The sequence below is a fragment of the Patagioenas fasciata genome, chromosome 2 (genome assembly GCF_037038585.1).
Source record: "Patagioenas fasciata isolate bPatFas1 chromosome 2, bPatFas1.hap1, whole genome shotgun sequence".
In the NCBI taxonomy this organism is placed as follows: domain Eukaryota; kingdom Metazoa; phylum Chordata; class Aves; order Columbiformes; family Columbidae; genus Patagioenas; species Patagioenas fasciata.
The window spans coordinates 138,132,199-138,142,976 of record NC_092521.1 but is presented as its reverse complement, the minus strand read 5'-3'; the positions used below and the strand labels follow the sequence as shown (position 1 = coordinate 138,142,976).

General features: G+C 39.7%; 1 protein-coding gene across 1 annotated transcript; it reads right to left on the bottom strand.

Annotated features, from left to right (window-relative positions):
* Nucleotides 1–3,275: 3,275 nt before the first annotated feature.
* Nucleotides 3,276–7,129, bottom strand: SOSTDC1 (sclerostin domain containing 1). The gene is made up of 2 exons (XM_065832312.2): nucleotides 6,764–7,129; nucleotides 3,276–4,543 (listed from the first exon to the last, which is right to left on the bottom strand). The coding sequence occupies exons 1-2, from the start codon at nucleotides 6,966–6,968 to the stop codon at nucleotides 4,128–4,130; spliced, it is 621 nt and encodes a 206-aa protein (XP_065688384.1). The 5' UTR covers nucleotides 6,969–7,129; the 3' UTR covers nucleotides 3,276–4,127.
* Between the last annotated feature and the right edge of the window lie 3,649 nt (nucleotides 7,130–10,778).

Genomic DNA, 10,778 nt, shown 5'->3' with positions numbered 1-10,778 from the left:
TATAAGACATCCTTTGTATTTCTTTGTGGTTGTATAGAGGCATTAAGAAGACCTAAACTCCAGCTAGGTGATGTAACACTACCTCATTCACTATAATATGTTGTCAAACCAAAGTGAGTTAAGAAAAAAAAAATAGAGTTACCGTCCAGTGTTTGTAGAACTTTTTCTCATCACTTAGTAGTGACACGTTATTTTCATGGCATGTAGTTTGATGGGTGTTAATTAAGAATGAAGAGTATTTTCTTGTCATTGAAGTACTAAAGTAAGTAGATGTTTGAATATTAACTTGGTGGTAGGCAGTATCATTTGTAAATCACACTTTTCTAGTGTGACAGTCCACATAATTCATACGATGAGTGAGCTGAGAGGCTGGATGTCTTTTAGAAAGATGCATGGGCAGACTTTGTGTTGTGGGGGTGACTTTCAGGCAAAATTAACAAATCCAGTGACAGAATGTCTTCTTAACTCATAAATCTCTAGGGAATTTTCAGTTTTAGCCTGGAGCGCTGTTTGTATGCATGTCAATGAACTTAAAATCAAAGCCCTTTGCCTGGCCTACAGGTAAGGAAATGCATCATGAGAATAGGATACCTTCCAACACTAAGGATTCCTTATAATTTTCCACTGAACACCTCAAGGTTAATACTGTAGCAACAAGACTCTCACAGTGGAATGTGTTGAACAGTCCTTTCTTGATTAATGCTGTACTTCTTCAGGAAGGATATAAAGGTCAAGGTTAGAAGGACTACAGTGATTTACTAGCAGGAATCTGTTAGGTACTTTAAAGGTGTTATTCAAATATCTGCTTTATTTCCAAACATGGCTGAACTTGGCTTGGGTGGTTTTGATTCCAAGGCTGCTGAAAAGGAGAGAGCAACAGAATTGTTACTGTTACAAAAAAACAGATAAATGAACTTCTCAAAGGGCCCTTCTAGTCTAGATGGCAAGTGTCAGGCCCTTCTGACTTTTGCAGTTCATAATGTCCTAATGACACATGGTATCCCACCACTAGGTCTCCACAGTGTGCCCCAGAGTACTACCATGCTGTCAAACAAATCAGCATCTGGCTAAGTGTATTTCTAGTGATATCTAAGGAAAATTGATTTCCATTCATTGTAAAACAATTTACCCCTTGGCTGGGGGCAGTTTTCATCAACTCAAAAGTAATGAAATAATGATGGTAGATTAACAGATTATTTCTAATTTATTCACTTCTAGTTTTCTAGAGGAGCAAGTATAAGAACTTAAAAAAAACTATTAGGTTCTTTTTAAGATGTTTGAAATGTTTTTTAAGAAGCCCCTGGACTTAGTTATCTACCCATATGATAGGATATTATTGAAAAAGTCACTTTCAGTTCCTATATATTCTTAGTGTAATAAAACTAGACATGTAGTGGTCTAATTTGTATAAAAACTTATCTGATCTGCTTCTACATTATTCTTTTTCAAAACATTTACATGCTTCTTGTATCTATTTGGCTTAATATTTCAGGTGAAAACTAAGAAAATTTTAGTGTGGATTTTTTTTTAACTCTAAAACAAACAAACATTAGAAGATGTATCTTATTTTAAATTATTTGTGTTTAAGCAGTACTTTCTATGATCTTTCTGTGGCATGTCCAGCAAAACTTCATGAAGCCATCTTAATGGAAGTATGTCAAATTATTCCCCTTGAGATAGTTATGCATGAAAAGACAAAGTAGGAGTTATGATCTCTATTGCTAATTGCAAACTCTTATTAAATGTGCATATTGTTCCTACAGTCAAACTTCACTGGCTGTAGAAGAATCATGAGGAAGGTGTATGGGTTTTTTCACCATTCTTATTTCTAGGAGTCAAACACAGAGTGGACAGGGCAGCTTTACTGATGTGTAGTGATTATTGGCTTTGAAAATGATTCTAGTTAAATTTTGGTCCATTATCTCAGTCTTTTGTGCTTTATCATCTTGTAGAAGTAGCTGGAGAACAATTTAAAAATGGGCAGATATTTGGCATTTGGGAATAATCCTTCCCTCATGAAATGGATTGATGGAGACTATAATGTCTGTTAAAATAATAACCTAGGGTATCCGTAGGTCCACTGGACTGATATGCTTAGGAGCAATGTCATGTCACCTCTCTGCCTGCTAACTCCTTTGTTCATCGTCTGTCTTCTTAGGCTTAAAAGAAGCACCTTTAAGATCAGAGAATTTAAGTATAAACGGTCTCTGATCTCATGTTCTCATCATTCTGGTATTTTCACAGTCACAAAACTAAACTGGAAACAACTAGGTCATTAATGCAATGTTTCTTAACTGTACCACCATGTAGATCACTTAAAATTAAAAAAAATAAATTAAAAAAAATCTTTCTTACATATAGCAGATTTTAAAGATAATTCTTGAAAGCAGCTTTGAGGAAAAATCCTAAAATTTTGTCAGTAAAATTTAGGATTCACTACGTCAAGCAGTAGCAATGATTTTCAAACAGTTCTGCATTAGCGACCAAGGAAGATCTCTGCCAAGAACTTCATGATGAATCTTTTGGAATTAAGATGCAAAATGGAATGATATAGAGAGAAGGTCAATGAGAGCTTGTGTGAGACCTTATCAGGCAAGACTTTTCATTACTCTTTCCTTGTGTCATCTTTTCTGTGGGTGCGAAAGGGTTGTAAAAGTTAATGATTTAAGAACAGCAAAATTCTGTGATGAAATCTTGCCTATAGTATTTCAGTTTAGTTTGAAGGATTAAGAACAGATGATTCTTGAACTATGTATTGAAAGGTGAATTGCTTACTGTGTATTTCCAGATACATCCTATAAGAATTTGTGGATAATGTGCAGGACTCTATTTGTTCTATGGGAAAGATGAAATTACATGATATTTTTACCATTAGTCTTTGACTTGATCATCGCTAGTGAAAATAAAAAAATGTGGTGTCATACTAGCTTGTAAAACTTCCCAAATATACACTTCTTCTGCAATGTACAACTTGAGAATTGTTAAAGTTGTTAAAATTGTTAAAATTGTTAAAAACCTGACTTGGACCGTTAATGAGCACCATCTGTTAAATGACCATATGAGATTTTTACATCCAAAAAGAATGCACAGAAAGATTATATAAATGTAAATATCATGGATAGATTTTTTTAACTAAATAATGTTCGCCCATGTTTTAAGATTAAATGTTGTGACTGATTAAAATATGTGCATTTTCATACATAGAGCCAGACAACAGTTTTTTAGCAGTGTTTATTTTTGTAAAAAAAAAAAAAAAGCCAGTGAATTTCAAAGGAAGTCATCATATCTGGTTTTCGATTGCACACTTTTAAACAAAAATAATGCAGAGTGGAAAATGGGGGAAAAAAAATAAAAACACCACATTTTTATGTTGCTACTTCAAAATAACACCTAAATCTATGAACGCTCAAAATGAAAATATATATATCGAGAATGCTAAAATGTCTATTGTACATTATCTACAAAATATATGTTCTAATCCAGCCACAAATCATCAGAAAATACTTTGATACATGAGAAAAGCTATAAACATAAGAACATTTTGGAGGGAAATAACACACATAAAAGCTCATTAAATAATTACAACAACAAATAAATAGTTTGTTCAGCTTTACTTTTTGATTGCTGCCATGCATATTTTAATTTTTGGTATACTGGGATAAGAGAAAGGTCAGCATGCAAGGCATTTTGTTTAGAATGAATCTGAAAGCAGGTACTAGGTGGTGTATTTTTAAGCTGTTGTCAGAAGTTCATAAAACAGATAGATGTGATAACTGTTCTCATGAAAACACACTGTGAAGCATCGTTTTACAAAACAGACTTCAGTGAACGTTCATGGCAAATTTTCTTTGCTTCCACAGCTGGAGACAATGTAAAAGTTTATAGGGTGAGTTTAGAAGGCTTGTGTTGTGCCCCATCTTGAGCATTTGGAAAATCACTCAAAAGGTCCATATGCTGAGAATGCCCCTTTTGATTTTGGTCAAAGCAATAAGCATGTAAGTGTCAACTGAGAGCAGAGCAATGGCAGACTTGTCTTTAAGCAGTCAGAACGGTAAAGCAAATGGTTACAGGTGAGTTCAATTTTGGCAGGAGGAGAGGGAGATGAGAGAGAAGAGAATGTCTGACTTCTAACTTGTACTATGTTTGCTGGATTTACTGGCTCTTTTCCTCTCTTTGTGGTGCTGGATAGGTTTTGCTTGAGAGGTTCCCTCAAAGTTGTGGCTGGACTCATTGTGCTGCCTGGTGTATCGCTTGCACTTGCAGGCTGTGACCACAGTTATTTTGTAGGTTCTTATACTTCCATCCTGACACTGAAGCTGGATCCTCTGGGTGCGAGTTTTGTCATTGACACATCTCCACTCCTGCGAGCTCCGCCTGCTCCAGTACTTGGTTCCATAACCTCCTCCAATCCAGTTGGGAAGCAGTGGCAAAGGGAGGCATTCACCAGCGCACACCAGCTCCTTCAGTGGATTGATGCTGGTGCACTGCCCATCTGAAATGTACTTGGTGGATCTCAGTTCCCGACAGCCAACTTGAACACGATCTGCAGAATGCACAGAATAATAAACACTGAGATTCAGAATGGAGAGGTTTCCTTCATCAGTCATTTTGACATCAACAAGCCATGTTTTGCAGAAATTAAAGCAGGCTGTAATCTTTACAGACCATCTCTTTACTGTTGTGCCCCCCAAGGGCCTCAAGCACTGATGGTATCTCTGGGTATTACCACAGCATAAAGAAATCGTAATGATATGCACATCAGCAGTTGTGGCAGAAGAGGCAATTTTATTCTCTATCCTTCTTCTCAGGGACATACCTTTCAGAAGAGAAAAAATGCCTCAAGGGAAGAAACGTTTCCTGCTTGCTCTCAGTCTCAGGACTCTGCTCTGTGATGTTTAGAACAATTACGTTGGATCGTTAGCAAGGGGGGAAATAGTGCTTTGGAAGCTGTTTATGTGCTTTTAAATGAATTTCAAATAGTGTGTTTCTTCTCATTCCACAGCTACAGTGGACTGAGTCTCCCATGAGCACTGCTGCTCTGAACACAGATCCTGCAGAAGTGATAACAGCTGGAGTTACCAGGGAATGGTGTTCTGCATGCAAAGTTTGAATGATTAGCAGTAATTATTTCAGAGTGGTCATTTTGCCCTCAGGGTAACACCATCTTTGTATCTGTTGTAGTCTTTATATTATATGTAACATAGAGGATCCTTCAAATTCTCCCAGGCAACTGACATAGAATGAACATGCAGAGCTTCTCATACAGGCATGTTTGTACCCGTCTGTATGTGCAGCTCTGCACCCTGCAATAAACACAACTGTTTATTTCAGTAATTACACTTTGAAATAAACGCCCACAGTGCGCTTAATTTTAATAAGCAATCTTTACTGGCTATACTCTCCCTCTTTCTGAAGGACAATTACGGCGCAGATTCTACACACAATGCAATTAACTAACGCCTTTAAAATAGAAGTAATTACTAGAAACATTTTAGAATGAATCATAGAAGGCTTTGAAGGTACATCTACATATCACAGCTAGAGGCTGCCTCTGTTTCTACTTGGATTTTTGGAAGCAAGTTCTGTATGGAGACACAGAGTTAAGATCACTTCACCCTGTCCCCTCTGTCTCAGGATGGGCAGTCAAGAGGGACTGTAAATCTGCAGGCTGATCCGAGGGGCTCTTTCCAGGACTGTTCTCCTGCCTGCCTTGAGGAAAGATTCAAGGTTGCCTTCCTGCAGCTGCACTCAGGAATGTACCTCGAAGCAGCTGGTCACAGATTTGAGTTTTTCTGTCCTCCTGTTTTTATGTCTTGCCTGGCTCAGCTTTTCTTCAGTGACAGCTCATTGACAGTGAATACCTACGGGCTGCTCCAGTAATCTCATAATGATGAGATGTTTCCTGTGCACTTAAGCCCTTAGCATTCATAGAAGCTGACACACCTGGCTTAGCTGAAAGGTATCGGTGTCACTTTTTGCCTTTGCTTTCCAGGGATGACGCTATTTTTATCGAACCCTTGTGGGTGGGTTGGTGTGTGTATGTATGTGTGTGTCTCTATTTGGATTTCTTTCATTTTAAGGAGGCGGACAGGGGAGGGAACAGATAAAGTCAGCAGAAGGTTTCCAGGTCCACATGTATCTGACATAATATAACTCAGCAGGAAAAGGCTAGGTATAAAAAGGCAAGTTAGAGCAGAGATCATAGGTAAATGATGAGCTGATTTGTTTACTTTCGCTGGAGGTGTTTAGCAGGTAAATGCTACAGCAGGAAGTAAAGCTAAACAGCGGGAACAAAATTCAGAGTTTTTTATTGCATTTGAAAAGTAGCCCAGACACCTCCCCTGCCCACAGTGGGAGGGTGAGTTAAGAAAGCGAGGGTTTTGGAAATGCCTCTCACTCCTTTTCCTTGATCTTGCTTCCCCGCCGGATAACCCACAAAACCCGGCGTTCCTGGATGTACCTCCCGCAGGAAGTAACCTGCCCGAGAGAGCCGGTCCTACAAGACTCGCACGGGGGAGGGAGGCTTTGCTGGGGGCCGCCCGGCCGAGCGCATCCCAGCCGGGACCCAGCCGCAGCATCTTCCCTTCCCCCGGCTTCCCTGGGGCGCCGGTTCCCGGTAGCGCCGCACTCGCGGGGGCAAAGCGCGCTGCAGCGGGCGCCGCGGCCGGGGGGCTCCGCTCCCGGGGCCAGGCTGGGAGGAGCCGCCGTCGCCGCCGCCGGAGGGCGCGGGACGCGCTGGAGGTGCTACCGGTAGGATACTCACTGTTACGGTCGGATCCAGTGCTGGTGTAGTGCCTGCCTCCATTCCTGGCTTGATTCAACGTGCTGTTGCTGCTTGGGCTCGCTGCAGCAGGTTTAACAACGTGGGAATAAAGTATCTCTGTGGCATCGTTCTTGAAAGCCAAGTAGCTTTTCGTGAAGATGCAAGCTAGGAGAAAGCCATAGAAGTGGATGGCAGGGAGAAGCATGGCTGGCTCAGTCTCTGACAGAGCTGGATGAAATCTTTTTCTTCTGCTTCTTCTGGGTAACTCTGAAATTGCTCTTGAAGGTTTCCTTTATATATTCAGAGAGGCTTGGCATTCGTTCAGGTGTAAAGTTGTGGATAGCTTCAGAATGAAAACCCACAAAAGGGGTGGGATCCCTACATGAGCCTGTGGAGACTTTCACCAATCGGAGAGAAGACTGCAGTAAAGGAGGAGTTAGATGTGCTAATTGCAGGATTCCTATTTGGGGCTTCGGAGGGTATTGGAAAACTCTGAGGCACCACAGCAGCATTCGGGTTGAGAAGTAGAGGCTGCCGGCTCTGCCCTACGATTCCGTATGGCCCTGCATGTCTGGCGTTTTTACGTGATGTGACTAACACGGTGTCAGTCTCTCTTGCTCCTTTTATGCAAAGTTATGTCTCTTCTTCTCGCATGTGACTTTCAGAACACCTTCCAGCTCTGTAAGGATGCAAAAGTTTATAGAACTTACAGAAGACTTCTAGTTACACAAATGATGTCTGCTATATTCCAAGAGCTCTTTAAAAAATATATTGTGAATAATTTAAAGCTGCCTCTAGATGCTTTAAATTATGCAGCTTTGATCAACAAGGAGCACTGCTAGAGAAACTACTTGTTTTAGAGGAATATGCTCTCCCTGGTGTGCAGAGTTACAAGTATTTCTGTATCACCACACATAAAAAGCATCTCCTCTAGGCGCCTTAGTACAAACATATCCATATTCATAGCCTCTCACTATACTTATTCACCAAACAAGTCTTTTTTAGTTTTGTACGTTGCCTAAAGCATTCTTCTATTTTTAATATATTATTTCATGTGATAAAGAAAACAAAGTGGAAAGAATACTCCTTATTTTGGCATACCATTTTACTGTGACACAGATTTATTTGATTTTACAGGAAATTACATGGCCCAAATCCAAATGCTAGTGTAAATTGAGATGTTGTCAACAGGCCAATGCTTGTCTGCATCATGGTGAACACTCTGAAGATTTTCGTTATAAATTAAATAACGGTGATCAACACTGAAAGCTCTAGTGTTCTAATTAAAAGGAAACACTTTTATTGGGAAAAATCATGACTGTGCAGGAGGTTAGACTCTAGTTGCACTTACAGTCCTTGTAACCAAGTTGATATCTGTGGAGTCGTCCTGGATTTTACTTGCTGTAATGAAAGCAAAACTGCAACACAGGTCAGTTACCCCTGCTGTCATGGTCAAAATCTTGTTCAGAGAAGAAAACTTTGTTTCATCGTAGTCACAAGTGGAAGTGTATCAGCAACACTTTCCACTTGCATCACTAAGAAAGTTACCCTGGATTTCAGCAGGGGTAAGTACAGATCCACAGTCAGTGCCAAATGGATAGTCTTCACTTAAAAGACACAGGAAAAACAGGAGTGTTGCAAGGTGAAGTGAGTTTTACTGGCAGGGCTGTGTGTGGGGAAGTGGAGTTGATTGCCTGCATCTATTATGACTAGCCCAACCCAGTTCTGGAATAACAAGAATGTTGCAAGGCAGAGTGAGATCTTTCAGCGGAGTGATGTACGGAGGAGTGGGATCACTGCTAACCCCTGACAAAGCTCCAAGTTCCATTCTCATGAAACATCTTATTTAACCACAAGAGCAAAGATGTGCATTTTACCTTCTCTTTAAAAAAGCAGAAAGATGTGTACATTACAGACTGTTAGTATTTTAGTATTATTTTTCTTCAGCAGCAGCTAACCAAAGGTCTGCTTCGTCTGTGTTCAAGTCCTACCCATTTTTTCTCATATTCAAAGACCATACAGATCTTTACACATCTCACCTTCCCTACAGGATAGTCTCTGTGCTGATCTGAGCCAATATAATTAAAAAGCATGGAACCCATTTTCCAGTTATCCGCAGTACCTGTGGCTATCAGTCAGGGGACCTGTTTGTAGTAGAAATATTTTCTCACATTGGACACATTTTAGAAAAGTCAGAAGTTTCCCTTAGAACTGTTTTCTTTGAAATAAGACATGTAATCTTCTCACAGGAAAAATGAATGGGACCTTGCAGTGTCTGTAGGACTAGGTCTGCAAGGAGCTTGCTAAGCCTGAAACTTTTCAGCTTTCAATGAAAGCTAAAAATCATCCTTTCAAATTTGGGCTATATGAAAGCATTAGGTTCGTCACATACTTGTCTTGGTCTTGTCACTTAGAGAAGGAAGAGACATCAAGACAAGCCTCTTACAGGCTTTCTAAAGGAAAAGTTTGGCTCCAAATTTGTCATAGGAAAAATACAGATTATCTTCTTTTTCTGTGCACTAGACACACAGTAGACAATTTAATTTGTATTTTCCATTTGTTACAAATATTGCGTGAAAAAGTCATTATTTCAGTTCCTTGGTCAGTACTGTCAGCCTCCCTGCTTTGAAAGGTAAGCAAACTTCTGAGGAGTTTTTCAGTTAATTTGATTTATACTTTATTTTGTCAAACCTGGAGCTTGCAGTGTTTCACTTTTTCTAAGTCTTCCTGAGAGACATTAGAAGTCACATGAAGGGAAGGGATGCTGATCAGTCAAATTTGGTTATTCTTCCTGAGTGAACTTCACAATCAAAAGGTGTTTCTTAATGCTTAGCTTACAATGGGTTCCTAGACTTAAAATATTTTTTGCTATCACTAATTAGATGATCATGATAAGTTTTCAAAAGTAAGGTGTATAAATTACCTTTCTAGCCTCCAAAATAGACTTATGCAATACATAGTCTGTCCTTATTCTACTCAGATTCAATGGCTTGTGTAGAACATTGCTCTGTGCTTAATCTCTAATATTGGCCATAAGGAATATATTACACATGGTCTTTGAAGTCTGTACTGGCTTCCTTTTTGCCTCTGGGCATAACTCAGGATGTTCTTATTGATCTATAAAACCCTATATGCTTTGAGTCCTAGGCAATAAATTCTGTCTCCTTTATCTTCCATTATGACGCTTTAGATCAGCCGGGGCAGCGTGACTCTACCTGAGTGTCTGGTGAGGCTGAATGCTCAGCGTGAAGGGCCCAGGATTTCATTGCTCCGAAGGATCCACAAGAGATCCATTCTGCTGCTTGCCGTGGTGTAAAGGCCATTGACTGGTGAGATCCTTGAAAGGTGATGGTGGGGAATGTGCACGGGTGAAACCTCTTAGCCAGATTAATTTAAACATTTGTACATATGCTTTTTTCAACTTAACAGCCCTGCTTCTTAATGGACCTAAATAGAGTGGTAAAGCCATCCATCAGTCTTCCAAGGGAATGGTATCCAGAGTTATCCAACCCTTAAGTCTTGCGTTCTCCATTTTCTGTAACAGAAAGAAACACATTTATCTCAATGGATACAGAATAATACAAGGCATATGTTCTGTAAAGATCTCAAAAGAAAATTCCCTTCCTCATGGTCATTTATAAGTCTGTCAGGATCCCATTCTCTGTGTTCCTTAGACACTATAATGATGTCCAAAGGGCAAAGTTTTGTGTGGAGTGCACACACCTGTCTAGCAGCACAAAACAGCCACAGGGAATAGAAGGGTATGCACTGACAAGTACAAATGACTGCTGGAGAGCCTTCTCATTGCAAACCACATGATCATTGAACATGCACAAATAAGAAGGAATTCCCAATTTTTCATAAAACTTTGGCCTGCCCAGTTTTAATAATAACAGGAAAATGCCATAGTTAGAATGAAGCCTGCAAAGAAAGAAAGTTTCAAAATTAATTTTTATATTTTTATTGTTGGTCCCAAAGAGAAGACCATTAGGGCTTTGCATTGCTGACTTGTTTC

What these genes read in the sequence shown, in the direction of transcription:
- SOSTDC1 (XM_065832312.2), bottom strand. Translation starts at nt 6,968, where the DNA reads ATGCTTCTCCCTGCCATCCACTTCTATGGCTTTCTCCTAGCTTGCATC. An exon ending in CACTGGATCCGACCGTAACA is followed by an intron (nt 4,544 to 6,763) that starts GTGAGTATCCTA and finishes TGCATTCTGCAG; the next exon opens with ATCGTGTTCAAGTTGGCTGT.